This window comes from Alosa alosa, chromosome 15, assembly GCF_017589495.1.
Source record: "Alosa alosa isolate M-15738 ecotype Scorff River chromosome 15, AALO_Geno_1.1, whole genome shotgun sequence".
Lineage (NCBI taxonomy): Eukaryota > Metazoa > Chordata > Actinopteri > Clupeiformes > Clupeidae > Alosa > Alosa alosa.
Genome location: NC_063203.1, coordinates 18,408,924 through 18,428,738, shown reverse-complemented (window position 1 = coordinate 18,428,738; position 19,815 = coordinate 18,408,924). Strand labels below are relative to the sequence as shown.

Genomic DNA, 19,815 nt, shown 5'->3' with positions numbered 1-19,815 from the left:
GTCCCGTTTTGCTCCCATAGTAACGAATTACGTTGCTCTATACTTACAACCGGACCTGCGTCACACAGAGTAGGTTGTTTGCGCCATGCCCCTTTTGATGGGAAAACATTCCCTCAGAACAAGCCAGAGTGAACCGGTAGACATGTACCAACCACACAGCTAAGAACCCCTTCCTGAGTTTCTTTTGTTTACCATGTCCTCAAAAAAAATCCTGACAGAAGAAAATTATGGCTACAAGCCATTAGAAGAGAAGACCGTATGACACTTCTGGTCACTGAGTGGGGTTGTTGCACCACTTCGTAGCCTACTCGGGAGACTGAAGGGACATGTTTTTATATGAATTGAATTAAGCTTTTGTAGGTATCTTTCACGGTCAACGACCGGCAAAGTGGTTATGTATTGAGTGGTCATATTGATTTGTGGTATTTTTTGTTATTATTTACTCCTGCGATTTCTGTACGAATTACGTGTATTGACCCTAATTTGCGTTGGAGTTAATGAGAGGGATTGTTTGTTTTCCCCCCGAAAGGGGCGGGAACGTTTGTCACGAGTCAAGTTCCCGGATGTGCCGGTCTCAAGGATCTTTGGCCAAAGCGTATGGGGAGTGACGTAGGCAAAGAGCTGAGTTGGATGTGGGCGGGGCTTGATGTCAAGCCTCGCCTTCCCGCTGGCTGCAGCGAGGTGTACTTGGAGGGTACTTTACGTCGACGTAAGCTACGCCGTGAGTCGGGGACAACAACAACAGCTAGTTCTAGAAATCAACCTGTTAAGATGCCATTAAGAACTGAGTCGTACGGTTACTTTACGAGAGGTTAATAAACGTCCAATAACACATTGACGTCATCTACGTCTTATCATCTAGATTGGTAACGTTTGACGTTATATATTTGCTGGAAAGGTAGGCTACACAGGATTTTGGACTGAAACAACAGCTAGCCAGCCTGCTGCTAGCTAACTGGCTGACATGCATATAGATAAATGTCTTACAGCAGGTATCTGTAGTGGTGCTAGCTTCCAAATGATTGTCTTGAAAATGCAGTAGCATTTTATGTTAGTCGTGTCTAATTCCAACGTTTTGTCATCGGTTTGCTCATCTACCCAGGCAACTTGTACTTTCAATGTAATCATCCACTAGTGAGGGTAGCAGCTATATCGATTTAGATACAACCAGACAGCTTGCTGTCGTTGGTTAAGGTTTCTTGTTCTTGTTGGTAAATGACAGTTCGATATTTTGTGATTTTAACTTAGGCCTATAGATTAAAGTTAGTAAAGCAAACGGTTCAGGCTGTTACTGTGGTGAGGTAGTTCAATGAAGGGATGCTGATCTGTTGGAAATCTCGACACAAGCCTTCCTCTGGCTTTCTGTCGACTTGTTTTAAATGGGATTTTACATTACGGTCTCTGTACGTGCTGTTTACATTAGTCTTAAATATTAGCTGTTACGAGTTAGCAACAGAAACAAATAAGATAGTCCAAAAAGATGCGCAGTTTGATTTTACCTACAACGATGAAGTGAACACTGGCATCCAGACAATCTACGCTTTCAACCACACGGTCTCTCGAAACAAGGTAACGTAATGTGAATTACAATACATATTTGGACCATTCAAGTGATGTCTTCAAATGTAACACACAGTACGTATTTGTTGCTATTTCTTATCCAGACGGAAGGCGTAAGAGTGTGGGTGAATCTGCTGACAAATAATACAAAAAGCCCCATCCTTTTTGTTGTGAGGCAGAAGCAGGCTGTGTTGTCCTTTCAAGTCCCCCTAATCCTACGTGGCCTGTGAGTAATGTTACTGGATTTGTGTTGACTCTTCTCTATGCATGTAATAACACATTGATGAGGATTCCATATCATTAATGATTATGGTTATGGATTTGGCAGACGCCTTTGTCCAAAGCGACACATAAATACAAAACAACATAATATTTAAAATTGAACAGGGGACAGATTAGAATGTTGGTCAAATATAATAAGGAGAATAGTAATAATAAACAACAATATCAATTCAATCAATAGCCTAATAAAAATAAGCAATGAAAAAGAGGGGAAAGGCAATAATAAAACAAAAAAGTCCATTCAATCAATAATATAAAAACAATGACATGGTAAGACTACATTAAGGAGAATATCAATAATAAACAATAATGTCAAATTAATTAACAGCCTAATGAAAATAAAACAATATTATACAAACCATAACACATAAGCGCTTAAACAACTAATGTAATGTAAGGATATGTAGCACACTTATGGTATTTTGCTTAAACTATTTTGACACGTCCTTAAGCTGAAAGCAAATTCCTAGAGGGTGTCAACCTCACTTGTACATTATCAAAAGTCAAAGTCAAAGTCTGCTTTATTGCCAATTTCTTCACATGCCAACTATTATCAATAGTTCATAGCAGTTCATTCCTTTCCTCTTTTGCTGTCCACCACTAGACTGCAGCAAATAAGATAACTACTTTGTATATTACTCCAGAGTTTTCAAACTCCTTGCAATCTGTTGAGTTCTACTCTATGAGTAAATCTCAATGTCCCCCCCCTTAAGGTCTAAGCCTTGAACCCTCAAAGACTAAACTGACCTCCGATGTTAAATGATTGGGTTTTTAGAGGCTGTAGGGCTTCACAAAATCTTGAATTTCCCCTAGGGATCAATAAAGTATCTATCTATCTATCTATCTATCTATCTATCTAATCTATCATCAATCCTAATAACAAGGATTGGACCGCACCTGTGACCTATTGTTAAATTGACTACACCAAAAACGTGTTGCAAACTTTTCTGGCAGTTGGCTGGCTATTCCCTTGAGTAAAGTGAAGTTAAGGGAAAGGCACGAAAAGGGTGTGAGCGAGTCCTCATGCACTTCACAATGTCACAGTGGGACAGTGGGACAGCCCTAAGCCCTCACCAAGTCAATGGGAACCCACATTAAAGTTTGTGAGGGGGGACATTGAGATGTATCGTATGTGTGTGACCCCATTCTTTGTTTTTGCAGGTACCAGAGGAAATACCTTTACACCCAAGTGGGACGTACATTGTGTCAGCCACCTACACGTGCTCTCTCAGAGACCGAGTACTTTTATGTGGATGTGTCTACGCTCTCAAGTTCCACAATCAAGTACCAGTTCAGTGTCAGTCGTGTGGACAGTTTCACGTTGCAGTAAGTAGGAGATAACATAGGCCTAGATGTTAGCAATAATACAATGACCATTCAAAATTGGAATGAGCCCTTGTAATCTAAATGCTGAAGTGCCAATTCGTCTCCTGGAATAGAGGAGGAACTGAAGGCTCACATGTTTCTGTCTTCCTCCACTAGGACCGATCTGAAATTCAGCTTCACTGCAACTCCATCCCAACCTCAGGTAGGAACTCAATCAAGAAAGGTTTGATTGATGAGTGTAATTGACAAACATTAGAGAAGTGCACACTGGATATTTTGTATGGCTTGATGTCCACATCCAGTGCGTAGGAGAGTCATCCACCTCTCGTTGTCCTCATTTGTTTTCCTAATTGTTAAAGTGGCACAGACATTTCTAGAATATTAAGGGTGTGTGGTAAGTCTGTGTGAATGGGTATGATACTTGATAGCACCGAGGGTGACTTGCCGCCTTAATATAAGCACAGTTTATGCCTTGACAAAACTGCTGATGCTTAAATATTAACACAGACCTGGTTAACAGCAGCCATTGCACAATCTAAAGTAAATAGAAGCTATTGTTTTTTTATAACCCCCTACAGTATTTCAAATATGACTTTCCTGATGGCGTGGACTCCGTTATTGTGAAAGTGAACTCGCAGACAAACTTCCCATGCTCAGTCATGTCCATTCAGGACATACAAGTAAGCAGTTCTGACCACTTCCACTTTTTTATTCACATGCACAGTCATGTGTCTCTGACCCTACTTTACATAATGATGTCAGTTCAGTTTGTGGAGCAGCGACACACTTTTCATAATCCGTTTGCCAATACCCTGTGCTCAACCTTGACAGTGTCCAGTCTACGATTTGGACAACAATGTTGCCTTCATTGGGATGTACCAGACAATGACCAAGACAGCAGCCATTACTGTACAGGTAATGAGTAAACATAATCAGTGCATACAGTATAAGCGTAAGTTCTCGACATCTATTCTGTCTTACTCTCCTATTGCTGTTAATGAGTAGAGATATTGCATTGGCCAAATTGTACATATTAATAGGATGTCTATGTTTTATTAAATTATTCAAAGAATAAAGTGCACTCAGCAAGTGGACAGTATTGTGTGTACAATCCATCCTCTGTTATGTGAAAATGAGTATTGCATTCAAATGATAACACCTGTTGATTCTGAGAATGAATGAGTTCTGACAAAGTTCTTCTATTTAACTAAATGTTTGTTTAATAAGAAGAATATGTATACATATTGCATTCCTATTTCTTACAGTCCATTTTTCTTTTTCTTTTTCTTTTAGAGAAAAGATTTCCCAAGCAACAGTTTTTATGTGGTTGTTGTGGTGAAGACTGAAGATGAGGCATGCGGGGGTCCTCTGAAGTACTACCCACTATTGCCAGGTGACTCACTCTGTTCACTGTCTGTTTATGACCCTTAAACACACTAAGTGGTTTAGTCAGAAATGATCATCTCCTATCAGTTGAAGCAGTAAACTTCATTCCAGTCAATGTAGATGAATGGGAGTTAAAGAACAAAATATGTGTCACATTATTCTTTATAGTGGTCATTGTTCCTTTAGTCAAGTCAAGTCGGCTTTTATTGTCAATTTCTTTACATGCACTGGTCATACAAAGAATTGAAATTTAGTTTCTTACTTTCCCATGCAGACATAGACATGCTTTAAATACAGACATAGACATACTATAGACATAGCCATAGACAATAAACATTAAATTAAAGTGCAAGACTGAAATATAGAACATGTATGTATCAGAATAGAAATATAGGACATATATATATAAAAAAAATAGAGGTAGTTGTGTTGTATATTTATATAGTCTTAACAGTTACATGAAGTTTAAACTTGTGCTTGTGTGACCTGTATATTTACATTGATATGCAGTATGCAGTAATTTCAAGTATATCAGGCTTGGGGGCGGGGGTTAGGGTAGACAGGATCCTAGTTTCCTAGGTTCCTGGCTGGCTGGTGGAGTGGGGGGGCTGTCAGTGATGGGAGAGTGGGTAGAGTGTTCAGCATCCTGATTGCTTGGTGGATGAAGCTACTTGCCAGTCTGGTGGTGCGGGGGCGGAGGCTCCTGTACCGCTTCCAGAGGGCAGGAGGCTGAACAGTTCGGTGTGCAGGGTGGGTTGTATCCTTGACAATCATTAGTGCTTTGGCGGGTGAGGCGGGTGGTGTAAATGTCCTGCAGGGAGGGGAGTGGTGCTCCAATGATCCTCTTAGCTGTGTTAACAGTGCGCTGGAGGGTCTTCCTGTTCTGATCTGTGCAGCTTCAGCCCCACACTGTGATGCTGCTGGAGGCGATGCTCTCGATGGTCCCTCTGTAGAATGTAGTCATGACAGGAGGCGGCACTTGCCTTCTTCAATTTGCAAGAAGTAGAGGCTGCTGGGCTTTCTTAGCCAGTGATGCTGTGTTGGTGGTCCAGGAGAGGTCGCCGCTGATGTGCACCCCAGAAATTTTGTGCTGCTCACTCTCTCCACAACATCTCCGTCGATGGACAGTGGTGGCAGTTGTTTGTGGCCTCTCTGAAAGTTTACAACAATCTCCTTGGTCTTGCTGACATTTAGCAGGAGGTTGTTGTCTTTGCACCATTTAGCCAGCAGGTCTACTTCTTCTCTGTAGTGAGCCTCATCACTAAGGGCGATGAGGCCAGTGTTGTGTCGTCCGCAAACTTCACCAGATGGTTGGAGCTGTGAGTGGTTGTACAGTCATGTGTTAGCAGTGTGAAGAGCAGGGGGCTGAGCACACACCCTTGAGGGGCCCCCGTGCTCAGGGTCAGAGTGCTTGAAGTGTTGTCCCCGACACGTACTGCTTGTGGTCTCTGCAACAGGAAGTCCAGCAGCCAGTTGCAGAGGGAGGTACTGAATCCTAGCTTGTCCAGTTTGCTGATGAGTTGTTGTGGTATTATGGTATTGAATGCTGAACTGAAGTCTATGAACAGCATTCTCACATATGAGTCTTTATTGTCTAAGTGGGTGAGGGCTGGATGGAGGCCAGAGCAGATTGCATCCTCCGTGGATCATTTGGCTCGGTATGCAAACTGGAAGGGGTCCAGGGTGGGGGGTAGGGTGGCTTTGATGTGTGACATGACTAGCCGTTCGAAGCACTTCATGATTATGGGCGGAGTGGACAGGGACGGTAGTCATTGAAGCATGATGGTGATGATTTCTTTGGCACGGGTATGATGGTGGCAGTTTTGAAAAGTGATGGGATGACTGCTTGCTCCAGAGAGGTGTTGAAAATGTCTGTAAAAACATCCTTCAGCTCTTCTGCACAGTCCTTCAACACTCGTCCTGGTATGTTGTCTGGGCCTGCTGCTTTGCATGGGTTAATGGTGGCTAGTGTCCTCTTCACGCTAGCAGAGGACAGGTACAGGGGTTGGTCGTGGGGGGGAGGTGGGGTTTTCTGTGGGTGAGTGTCATTTTGTGCTTCAAAACGGGCGAAAAAACTGTTCAGGTCATTTAGCAGAGAGGTGTTGTTCTCACAGCTCCGTGGCGCAGGCTTGTAGTCAGTGATGGCCTGTATGCCCTGCCATAGGCTCTGTGCATCTCTGCTGTCTTTGAAGTGTGTTGTTATTTTGTCTGTGTAATCCTTTTTTGCCTTCCTGATGCCCTGGGACAGGTTAGCCCTCGCTGTTCTTAGGCCAGCTACATCTCCAGCTCTGAAGGCTTTGTCTCTGGCCCTCAGCAGTCTGTGGGCGTCTCCTGTCAGCCATGGCTTCTGGTTGGCCCAGTGGTGATGTGTTTTATTTCTGTAACATCATCGATGCATTTGGTGATGTAGGAGGTCACAGTGTCTGTGTATTCCTCAATGTCAATGTGGTTGTTGTGGGTGGCAGCTGTTTTGAAGATATCCCAGTCTGTTGTTTCAAAGCAGTCCTGAAGTTGTGAGACGGCCCCCTCCGCCACATTCTCACCTCCTTCAGAACCCGGTTTGGTGACTTTTGCTCTTTGTCTGTATCGGGCAGCAGCAGGATGCTAATGTGGTCTGATTGCCCGATGTGGGGGGAGGGGTTTGGCTTTGTAGGCTTCTTTCTGTGGGGTGTAAACAAGGTCCAGGGTGTTTTGTCCTCTTGTTGGGAAGTTTACATGTTGGTGAAATTTGGGTAGTACAGTTTTGAGATTGGCGTGATTGAAGTCTCCAGCGATGATTGTGTAGGCATCCGGGTGTTCACTTTGTTGTTCACTGACGGCCCGATACAGCTCATTCAGTGCCATGCTCCTGTCACTGTTTTGTTGCTGGGGGGATGTACACCGCGACCAGCAGAATCGCTGTGAATTCCCTGGGGAGGTAGAAGGGTCGGCACTTAATTATCATAAACTCCGCCAGTGGAGAGCAGTGTCTGTGTACTACCGTGGCGTCCTCGCACCAAGCATCATGTGTGTAAACACAAACTCCTCCACCACGTCTTTTGTCTGCTAGGGCTCGGTCAGCTCGATAGCACGTTAGCTGCTCCAGGTGTATAGCAGAGTTGGGCATGTTATCGTTGAGCCATGATTCAGTGATAACAGTCACGCAGCAGTTACTCACTGTCTTGTTTGCTGATCTTAGCAACCTAATGTCGCCCATCTTATTGTCCAGTGATCTTACGCTTGCCAGGAATATGGATGGTATTGCTGGGCGAAGTTGGGTTGGCTGCTAGCCTTGTTCGGCGCCAGCTCGCTTGCCTCTCTTCCTTGTCCTGGCACACCGCTTTGCGTGACGCCGCCAGGTGAAGCAGACGGGTCCGATGTTGTGGTAGGCAGGCGAAGTATTCCCAGTTCAGCCAGCGTCTCTGTTTTTATGTCCAAAACATCGATACTGTTGTTTTCCTCCCGTATTCGCAACAGTTGCTGTCGGCTGTACATGCGTTCGGCGTAGTTTCATGCGATAAACATTCCGAAAAACACATTTTAACAACAAAAAAACACTGCACGTTCAGGAGAAGCAAGGAGTCGCTGCATCTACATGCGCCACTCAACCGGAAAAACTTGCGGACTTTAGACTAGAGGCTGCATTTTGAATACATTTAGTATTTCTTCCTGAATTTGGTTTACACAATTTGGATCCAAAACATTAAATATACCAAAGTATGCAAATGGTTCTAATTGAGCAAAATCGGTATCCATCCATACTAGGGGTGGCACGGTTCACAAAATCTACGGTTCGGTTCGTATCACGGTTTAGGGTCACGGTTTTCGGTTCGGTACGGTTCTTGTTGTTATTTTTTCTTTTAATCTTTCACACTCCAGAAACATATTTCAGCATATAGCTTAATCATCCACAATTAGGCTAGAGTAGGCCTATTTAAAGAATAGTTATCATGTAATAATGCACAAACTGAATTTGACTTCACATAAAGCACATTATTGTCTGAGGAAACGTTAAGCTACAGTTGAGATTTTGATACAGCAAGAGGGAAGACATTGATAATTTCAACAATCTTTTCATTTATTTGGCATAAAAGGCAGAATGTGTACTATTGCCATCTGCAGGAACGTATGCCCCTTTTTGGCACACAAAGAAAGAAAGTGTAACTCTTGCAGCTTAAATTAAATTCTTAAATTAAAGTGCAGTATTTGGAAACATAAAGTTCTGATCTAAAGTAAAAGTGCCACTGTAATATTTTAAATATTAAAAAACATGCTGGCTAGTGGCTATCAATAAATGCAATCCATCGGTGGTGAGAGCTACGTGGGCGTGGTCGGACAGTTCTTTGACAAGTTTTTTCGCGGTCTCGTCGTATAGTTTTGGAACTACAGCGGTGCCGGCGTCGGGCGGGAGGGAATGTTGTAGCGGGGCTCGAGTATTTTCATCAACTGACGAAATCCTTCACCCTCAATCACACTATATGGCATCATATCTTTTGCAATTAACATCCCGATTGCTTTCGTTATGGCCATTGCCCTGGCCGAGTTATCACTGAGAGGCTGCTTAAATGCTGAGGACAGAAGTTGTTGGGTAGCCTGCGGCTCTTTCTTCCTTAAATTGTCTACAGACACATTGGGGTGACGTCTTTTCATATGACCTAGCATGTTCGAAGTGTTGCCAAGAGCATACTGAACACGTGTTGCACAATGTTTGCACACAGTCGCAGTCTTTTCTGTCGTCTTAACTCTATCATCATAGGTAACCTCAAATCCGAAATGTTCCCACATACCAGACCTATAAGAGGCTGGCGATCCTGCAACTCCCGCAGTCTTTGTCTCGCGACTTGCCATTTCTAAAGACTCCAGTCGCAAGCAGCACTCAAAACTATACTCCTACTCTTGCGCGAAAGGGAAACACATTGTCACATGGGAATCAATTGCGCATGCCATAACTAGCCTGAACCGTAGGACCGTACGACGAACACACACTCCGAACCGTGACATGCCAGCCGCACGGTTCGGAGCATTTTTCAAAAACCGTGCCATCCCTAATCCATACATTGTAACATGTCTAAAATTTCCCTCAGGATAAATAAAGAATCTATCTACATTACAAAGAATACCCCCTGTATAGCTGCTGTTATGAAATGCTGATGTCTGTCTGTAATCCTATTTCAGATCAATTGATGGATCCTGGAAACCGGAGTAAAACTCTTGATGTAGTTGTTTCCCCGGCTATAAAATGTAAGTTACATTGTTACTGCTGGTTATTTCTTGTAAGTACTAGACCTTAATTTGTAATTTGCAGTTCAAACATGCTTGGTTTTTCACACTCCTTTTCCTGTAGCGGAGGTGTATGTCATGGGGATGCTCTTCTGCCTGGGCATCTTCCTCTCATTTTACGTGCTCACCTTCCTGATGGCCTGTGTGGAAAGTAAGAGGTAAGCAGAATAACAGCAACCATGTGACATGTCACTAAGAAACAGTAAGAGTCAAGTCCATACAACCACATGACACAACAGACAAACAGTAAGAGTCAAGTCCATACTTGTTTTTGGGGTAGATGTCTACTGAATAAACTCCAGACATGGTACTGTATTTTATAAGTGTCAGTAGGCCTATGAAATGTCTCAGAAATGTAGCGTATATATGCCATAGCAGGCCCTTATTTTGATGAAAGACTAATGTTCAAACATTAGACTTAAGTCCTAAGTCTTTAAGTATCTTAAGTAAGCATCATAGCTATCCTTGTGTAAGGACTAATGCTTATGATATTGTTACCTTGTTGCCTGATAGGTCATTACGTTTTATTGATTTTACATTTTATAAAACCAGTGTTGTTTGGTTAGGTGCTTCAGTAACTCACCTTTATGGAGAGAATGATTCACTTTCCAATGTGTACAGTACATGACCTCTACCATATCCAAATGAAAATCCAGCTGTTATGTGTAGTTCTACCAGGATAGAATGAAGATGTAATTAGATAAAGTGACCAACTGAGAGAAATTGTTGTGTTTATTTTTCTGTGCTTTGCTGGTGGTTTTTTTGCAGAGGTCACCATAAGAGGGAGTGCCACCCAGATATGTCACCTGCAGAGACAGGTAAGCTTCAGGAACCTGGCACAGAGAACGCATGTCAGCATAGACAAGTATTAGCTTCTGTAGAGGAACTGTAGGAACTGTAATCTTAATTAGCCATAGGCAATAGGCAAATAATGATATTGTGTCTATCTGAGTGGCATAATTTTAGAACTCCACATGGTTGAAGGGTCAGAAACCAAATTTTATGTAAAATAGCAAATGCTCTTCTGCTTAATACTCTTAACATTTACATTATTGTTGATTGTGAAATTAAATCTACTTTCCACTCTTTTTGTTTCTCTTCTGAAATCCCTTTGTTTCTCAACTCAGCCTCTCTGTTGGGTAAGCATCTTGTTGCAATATTTCTGATAAGTCCCTGATAAGTGACTCTCCTTTAGCTGTAATGTGCACACATCAGGTACCAATAGTCAAAGTGCATTTCACGTTGCTTAGCTTGAATCTGTCACATTCATATAAAGCGTGTAAATGTATATACCGGCATTTTTTTTAACCGGCATTAGTCACACGTTTCTAAGAGGAAACTCTCCAAACACAAAGGAATGTTTAAACTAGGAGAAACACGCAACACCATATCTCATTAAACAGTGAATCAGTGCTGTTGGACAGATTTTCTCCATCAATCAATAGCTTATCAGGTGACTTGCAGTGGGGACTTTAGCAGGAGAAGGCTAAATATACAGACATTGAAGCAGGATGTTTAGTAAAAGATCATTTTCCTTTTCACTTGTGTAACTGTTATGCGGCTCAGCCTTGCACCTGCCCGGACTTGAACCCGCTGCTTGCACCATTGCAAGTGTCTTACGAATGAGTTGACATTTTTATTCAAAATTAAGAGACCACTGAAAATTTGAATATGACCGTCAACTCATTCAAATGTCACTCAGCAATCGTAGGATGACATCGGAAAAATGTGCAGTGGTTTCTAAATTTTTTCCAGAGCTGCAACGTTAGGTGCTAGCATTTTTACTAGGATGTCTCTTAAAGCTTCAGAGAGGGTCTTTTTACTTAACATACATACTGCATGCATGCATTGTTTTGGGTTACAGGTTTTTACATTCACAAACTAGTGTCTTTTGTCTGTTTCTTTGCTATACTGTCTCTAATAATGCATTTTCCAATGCTGATTTGATAATGTGCATTACATAATGCATAGGCAATCATAATTGACTGAATTTAAATGAACTAATATACATAAGAAAACTAACATTTATTAAGTAAAGTAAACCATAAAACTACGAAGTGTGCTCTCAAATTTTATGAAAATGATTTAGCATTTGAGCTGAAATAAAATTACAGTTAAATTAAGAGCAAGTAGAGATGTGAACAGATCCTGGAAAACATGGATATCTTGTCCTTCTTTGATGAATCAATCAAAGTTTGCAACCAATCAACCAACATTTGAGCAGTGTAAAACTAGGATAACATTGTGGTCAGTTGAGGAAAACAAACCATCATGTGCTTAACAATTCTCCAGTTTTTTGAATGCTTTTATAGTGTTAAACAGTCATTTTTATTGGAGTATGAATTATAACTTCTGTATTTTTCTAAGTGTTTTTCTGTCCTTTTGCAGGAAAAGGCCTGGTCACTCCCTTACCTTATGAGTACGGTTCAGTCGGTAAGTCATGTGTCGACATTATCCTCAATCTGAGAGCTATCTCCCATGAGAGCCATAGTCATGTGTGGAAATATCACATGGCATAAATCACCGACCTTACTCTAGCGTCTTGCATCTTTCTGTACACCCTTCCCTTAACTTCTGTTTTGTCTTTTCTCCTTCTTTCATTTAGCAGACAATGGAAGCTCTTTCAGCTCAGAGGCCATTACTGACAGTATAGAATCAGCTAAAGTTCACTATGGATACATGGGTATGGACAACAGAAGCACACAAATTTGCAATATATTTGAATCTCATTATTGAATGAGATAATATTATTGAGATAATATTATCCTTAATGTATATTTAGAATGGATTCAACAGTTATTAAAATATCTTGTACGTGCTGCCACAAGAAAATTGCAAAAAAGGGTCATTGTTACAGTCATAGGAATTCCCTAGAATAGCACATTTTCATATCGATTCATTGTAATCAGTTGGTATTGAGTGAGCGTGCCATTGAAGATTCTAGGCTTTTAAATTAATTTGTGTCACTATAATCATATTGATTTGGCCACCAAAATCTGTCTCCATGCGTTATTCCAACTATGTTGTTGTCCATCACCATGTCTCTCCATTAGAACGGTCTTTGGAGAGTGTTGGCTGCAGTCGACAGGATTCTCTCAGTTCTGTTGAAGAAGACGATTATGACACATTGGCAGACATTGACTATGATAAGAACATTGTCCGCACTAAGGTATGTTGATGCCATTTTGATGTCATATTCAGGAAAGCTTTCACATTTTTTCATATCTTACATGTCATTCAAATGTCTTTTAATTAATGCTACTGAAATTCGTTTGCCCTTTCTGTCGCAGAAATACCTTTGTGTATCAGATCTGGCTCGCAAAGATAAGAGGATCCTAAGCAAAAAGTACCAGATCTACTTCTGGTGAGTGGTAACAAAAGGTGGTAATTTTGCTATAATGTCCAGTATGCACTGTATCTGGAGAGAGACCCAGTTACCACAGAATCCAAGGCCTTTCAGTTTTTGGCCAGGTTCTTTATTTACTCATAGGGAAGCAATGAAATGAGATCTGACCTGCTTCTCAATTTCACAGCTGAGAAATGGCCTTCCTCTTGTCTCAGCCCAAGTTGAATTTAAGTTCAACTCAAGGGGCTCTATTATGATGGTCAAAAGTGCGGCGCAAAGTGTATTCTCATCACGACGCAAAGCGACGAAGAAGTTAGTTTCACTTTGCCTATGAGTTCAAATAATAGAGGAGTGCAGATGCGTGTAGGCTATACTCTGCTAGGTTTTTAATAAAGCATGGTTTAGTGGAATACCTGTTCAATTTGGTCTTGCATGCAAGCAGATTCCTTCAAATACGCCGGTGACCATCAAAATTCCAATGCGCTGTTTGAAGTTGTGCTAGATAGATACATAGATAAATACTTTATTGATCCCCAAGGGGAAATTCAAGAAATAAATGCTGCTTGCTGTTAAAGGGAATGACAGATGTCACTCTCATTGGTTTAAAGGATGTCACCTTATTTCTACTAAGAGTGGTTTGGAGAAACAGGTGAGATCTCAATAAACGCTGATTTGTTTCTACTCAGAAATAATGTTTTTCAGGACAAGACATTTTCCTTGGCGTTTTACCCACGTCAATAGCTCCACAACTCCTTTTCAACTCTGTCTGAGGAGCCCTGTTTAGAGCACTCTGTTTGTGTAGCTGTTCCTTTACGAACACAAGCATAATGCACAATGGCTTTGCATCAACATTTTAGTAACAGGTTGCAGGATGAAAGCAATTTTTTGCACTTTCGTTCTTCAGTCACAAACGGAGATGTGGTCCAGATAGGAACAATTTTGGTGGTTTTATTCAACAAGCTTCTCTGCTTGAGGTCATGGAAGTTCTGAATGGCTTGTTACGTTGTTACCCATCCCAGATACCCCAAAACATGCATTAAAGCACTGAAAAAGTATTTATTTTTTCATAGTATGGGACCTTTTATTTACCATTTCATAAATATGCAATTGGAAAATATGTTCACTGGTAGGAAATAGACCAGAGATTGTACAGTATGTTCTTCGTTATTGTAACTGCATGTGTAGAACATGCACATATCAATATCATCAATATGTCCATAATGTTTAGCGCTATGATTCCAGTAATAGTGTGGGTATTAATTTCATATACAACAAAACCTTGAGCTTCAGTTTTGGGAGGCCTTAATTGATGTGAAATGATGCCTTGTTATTTGTAATATGATCAGTTAGGGAATGATGGTGAGGTAACAAGTGGATGTTTTTTCTTCACAGGAACATTTCCACCATAGCTGTGTTCTATGCTCTACCTGTGATCCAGCTGGTCATCACATACCAGACGGTACTTCTGTCTCCTTGTTTTGTAACATATTTAAGAACACTACACTCGTCATATCTTACAGTGGTGAATTTAGTGGTTAATTTAAATACTTAGATGGTGTAGTCCTTGCAGTATATACATAAATAATTAATGTGTAACAGGAGGTTTACACATAGATTTTACTCCTCATCAGTAATCAGATTGTTACATTGCAGAACCCCTTGCAAGGACATTTGATAAGGGCTTAGAATAGAGAGACCTTATTCTCTCTTTGGCCTGAGAAAGTAGGTGTTATAATTAGACTGGATTTGGCTGACTGCCCCAGCCTGAGCTCAGGCTCCTCATCGATCTCCATCAGACCGAAACAATGTGAAAACAGTTTTACAGTAAAACTGATGTGTGTCAAACAACACTAATGCTAAATAGTTTTTTCTTTTTTTAAAAAAAAAAAAAAAAAAAAAAAAAAAAAAAATATATATATATATATATATATATATATTTACATATACATTTATACATTTACATTTATATATATATTAACAGGTTGTGAACGTGACAGGAAATCAAGACATCTGTTACTACAACTTCCTGTGTGCACACCCATTGGGAGCACTCAGGTTTGTTTATTTACATAAGTTGTTAACCCCTCGTTCCCTGTTGTTTGGTAGGGCTTTTGCTAAATAAAACATTTTTTTCTTGAAATCCAGACCAGGAAACCTGTAGTATGTACTACAAGAGACTTCGACACTGAAAAATGTATTAGATATATTTTCTTTTCACAAAGCACTGCTTCACTTGTCTCTTAGAAAATGTTACATGTTTATTAAATATTAATGAAGCAGTTATGAAGCCCACTTGTTGATTTTAGTGCATTCAATTGTCATGCTGAGTTTATTTATTGAATTATTTTTAATTATTTTCATTTAGTTCCTTCAACAATATTCTGAGTAACGTTGGTTACGTGATGCTGGGGTTGCTCTTCCTCCTCATTGTGCTTCAGAGAGACATGAAACACAACCGCGCGCTTGTACGGAATGACCTGGCTGCATTGGTGAGATGAATCTCAGCAAATCAGAGAGCAATATAATGTAGATTATCCCATGCATCACATGAAATATAACACATACATTATGCCGCTATGATTATATAAAGTATTAAATAGAACCTCTCTGTTTCTCTCTTTTCTCTCTCTCTCTCTCTCTCTCTCTCTTTCTCAGGAATGTGGAATTCCGAAACACTTTGGTCTGTTTTATGCAATGGGCACAGCTCTGATGATGGAGGGGCTTCTCAGTGCCTGCTACCATGTCTGTCCCAACTACACAAACTTTCAGTTTGGTGAGATCATTATATTGAGTATGCGGTTTATGCTGAATGTCAGAAGGCTACACTGCTTATCGAGCGATAACGTTGATTTTGACACATAAATGGTAAAAATAATGATAAATAAGCATATGTAGGTATATAGACTATATTTGAATCAGTGTTATCCAGTAAATCAGTGTTGATGGTTGTAAAAAATATATCTTCATGCTTTTGTTCAAAACAATGACATGCTAACAATAAGATTGAATTTAAAAAGCAGGTTAACAGTATTACCAATCTGCCGATTGCTTAATTGCTGTCATAATCTACGTTATCGCTCGACAAGCTGATGTTTAGGGGTAGGGAAGTTCTTAATTGTGTTAACTGTCCATGTGCATGATTATTTAAGATGTGTTTTTCACTTTGCCCCAGTCAACTTCTAGTTTTGTTGTTGAAACATTTTGGAGTTGAAACATTTAGGAGCCACAACTGCTCAGACCAAAACGCTAGACCTTGTTACAGGACAGAAAACAGAGTGCTCTGCTATAACCTCGATCCACACACACATTTTTGTTTTGAGTTGGACACAACAGGTCATTGCAGGAATCACACTAGAAAGATCAAGGGGTTCTGTCTGAAATCAATTTCCCTTTCCTTCGTAGACACATCCTTTATGTACATGATTGCTGGACTCTGTATGCTGAAACTTTACCAAAAGAGGCATCCAGACATCAATGCCAGTGCCTACACTGCCTATGCCTGCCTTGCGGCAGTCATCTTCTTCTCTGTGCTGGGTGTGGTAAGTGCAGCATTGATTTAACCTTCTAATCACCATCTGCATTAGGCGGGGATCACACTGGCCAGTGGCAAGCGGCAGGTTTCATATTGTTCTCTATGGTTTGGCAGCGGAACTGTGGCAGCGCTAGCGTTGAACAAGCTGATCATTGAACTTGATTCATCTTTCAAAGCGCAATGCTAGCGTAGTTTGTGTTACTTGGGAACGAGATAGAACTTATTATGGTGTGAGCGTTGTGTTACGCTTACCGCTGCCCCTTCGTTATTTCCAGTGTGATCCCCACCTTAATGTTGTCCCTTGGTAAAACAAGTTTACTGTATGTCATGGGTAGATTATTCTGAAACTGATCGTGAATTAGTTTTGTTCACTGCCTGTGGTTGACAACAGCCAGTTTGTGTGGAATGAAATGATTTTTCTAAATATCAGTGGTCACTGCTGTGTGTGGAAGAATGTTTAAAGTGTGTTTTTGTGTTTCCTCGTAGGTGTTTGGAAAAGGGAACACTGTTTTCTGGATCGTCTTCTCGGTGATCCACATCCTGGCCACAATGCTCCTCAGTACTCAACTGTACTACATGGGCCGCTGGCGGCTTGGTGAGCTCTTTGTCATGATTTCCATAGCAGAGGCAGAATTGACATGGTCGTGCCCTCAGTGTTGGCCCATACACATGACTGTTGGTTTTAAAAGGGTGTATCAAACAATATATTTACAATATATTTTCAGGAAAATAAACAATATATAGGTCATTACACTGTTTTATTTTATTTCCATCAATATGTATTCAGTCTAGGCTTAGCATGTAATGCTATTCTTTGGCTGTAACAGAACAGAAAATATTGTATATGAAAAGGCATTTTTTGTAAATCAATTGTGGATTACAGATTCCGGAGTTTTCCGTCGGATACTGCACATTGTCTACACAGACTGTATCAGAACATGCAGTGGTCCCATGTACATTGTGAGTAAGACACAAACATCAGACTGGTCATGTTTCTTGAAAAGCAACTATGCGCATATATTGGTAAAACATTTCTCAGGAAATATTATAAACATGTGGGAGGTCAAGAAAACTTGTAGGAGATCAAAAATCATGCTTGATTATCCGTGAGTACACTTTAAAAAGTATTTGTGTCTGGTGTTTGTTTATCCTAGGACCGGATGGTGTTACTTGTCATGGGAAACATTGTTAACTGGTCCCTGTAAGTATACACTTCACTGCTATATAACAATTACATTTCCTATTGACTGTGTATATGGCATGGCTTTGTATCTAGACACAAATACTGTAAAGAATGAGAATGAAATAATATAAGATTACATTTAATGTTAAGATTTTAGTAGCATTTCATGCATGAATAGTTGCTTCAAATACTTTGTATTAGTGGAACAACAACATTTCAGTAGAGAACAGAATCAGATATCCAGTAACCCCTTCAAATGCTCTTCAGGGCTGCATATGGTCTGATTGAGAGGCCCAGTGACTTTGCTTCATATCTACTAGCCATTGCCATCTGCAATCTTCTGCTGTACTTTGCCTTTTACATCATTATGAAGGTGAGTATACAATTCTGTGCATTTTTAACGGTGACTTACCCTTTTTTTTTTTTTTAGATTAGATTCAACTTAATTGTCATTGTGCATAGGATAAGTACAATGTTACAATGTTTTTTAAATTATTTGTTTGTGTGTGTGTGTGTGTGTGTAGCTCCGCAGTGGTGAGCGAATCCAGTGCTTGGCCCTGGTGTGTATCCTCTTCACAGCAGTGGTTTGGGGCTTTGCACTGTTCTTCTTTTTCCAAGGACTCAGCACGTGGCAGGTCAGTAATGAACATGGCCATACCCGGCAGCATTTTAACTACATTAATGTCAGCAATGTAGTATGGAAAATATTGCATATAAACACTTAAATTGTTGTGTATTAAATCTAGAAGTAATTTAACCAGTCTGTTGTCATGGATACATGCAAAACATAAAAGACTCACACGACCAACCAACTGTATTCATCAGTGTGGTCACTAGTTTATGCTCCGTCTTGCTGTAGAAAACTCCTGCTGAGTCTCGTGAGCACAACCGAGAGTGCATCCTGCTCTCATTCTTTGATGATCATGACATCTGGCATTTCCTCTCCTCCATCGCCATGTTTGGCTCCTTCCTGGTGAGTCATCTGTAGTTGCTCAAATGCTGTGCCAACCTGACCCATCTCTTAGAGCCTTTATCCTGACAACAACTTTCAACTTCTCCCTACAGGTTCTGCTGACTATGGATGACGATCTTGACAACGTACAGAGAGACAAAATCTATGTGTTTTAATCCATGGACTAACTCTCACCTGTGCCAGTCAGTCATTTGCATGGGCGCAAACCTAATTGCACGTAAATGCGAAGAAAGAACGACTGACGCTTTTGTGCCCCGGGCAAGTGGATGGTTTCAGTGTGCCAATTAATAAATGTTAAATCATCACATCCCTGCACATTTCAATCATGCCATTGAGACTACTGTCATTGCTGTCTGTATAACTGCAATCAGGATGTTTGTTTTTTACGTGTTTGTGATTGAGAGGGAATATGTGTCTTGCCAAATCAGTGGCCTTTAATGTTTTGAGTCCTTCCTGTGGTCAAGCTCCCATACTGTACTATTGCTGAATTGATCTTACAAGAATTGATTGTATATCAGTAAATCATGAACATGCTTGTGATGAGCAGCTGTTGCACTATTTAGAAAGGTTACACCTTTAATAATGGGATAAAGTATCTTTTGTTTTGTGTTATGACTTGTATTATGTTCTCTTACGGTTTTACAATAAAATGATTAACAGACAAGAAAATAAATTATTATTGAATGTGTGAAAAGTCAAAATATATGGCTGTTTCATTTAGATTAGACACAATGCATATTAGTATTCTAACCACACATCAGAGTACATCAGAGACACCGAATGTACCTGGATAAGAACTTTAATTTAGCTAGACGTTTCCTCCTTGATTTGTGTTTTCTAATATTTTTGGTTTTGCTCACCACTTCTGCCCGCTGCAGAAAAAAGGTCATTTTTAATTGGCTGTCTGCACTCAGGATGAACCTCATGGGCGGGATCTTCACAGAAGAAAAGTGTTGGGATTGGCTGAA

The 19,815-nt window shown here is 40.5% G+C and overlaps 1 protein-coding gene across 4 annotated transcripts; it reads left to right on the top strand.

Moving 5' to 3' along the window:
• The first annotated feature begins 590 nt into the window (after positions 1-590).
• Positions 591-19,548, top strand: sidt2 (SID1 transmembrane family, member 2). 4 transcript variants are annotated; one of them, XM_048264772.1, is made up of 27 exons: positions 592-1,569; positions 1,665-1,786; positions 3,004-3,168; positions 3,325-3,370; positions 3,747-3,848; positions 4,000-4,083; positions 4,462-4,561; positions 9,709-9,774; positions 9,878-9,971; positions 10,582-10,631; positions 10,941-10,952; positions 12,202-12,246; positions 12,422-12,496; positions 12,867-12,982; positions 13,104-13,177; positions 14,552-14,618; positions 15,141-15,214; positions 15,525-15,648; positions 15,815-15,932; positions 16,562-16,698; positions 17,178-17,286; positions 17,575-17,651; positions 17,846-17,892; positions 18,142-18,247; positions 18,399-18,509; positions 18,734-18,847; positions 18,940-19,548. In XM_048264772.1, exons 1-27 carry the CDS (start codon positions 1,318-1,320, stop codon positions 19,000-19,002), a joined length of 2,550 nt encoding a protein of 849 aa, XP_048120729.1. In that variant the 5' UTR covers positions 592-1,317; the 3' UTR covers positions 19,003-19,548. The 4 variants fall into 4 exon arrangements, with proteins under 4 accessions (XP_048120731.1, XP_048120729.1, XP_048120730.1 ...); XM_048264771.1 differs by having other exon boundaries at positions 593-1,569; positions 12,419-12,496; XM_048264774.1 differs by lacking the exon at positions 10,941-10,952 and having other exon boundaries at positions 591-1,569.
• Positions 19,549-19,815: the final 267 nt, after the last annotated feature.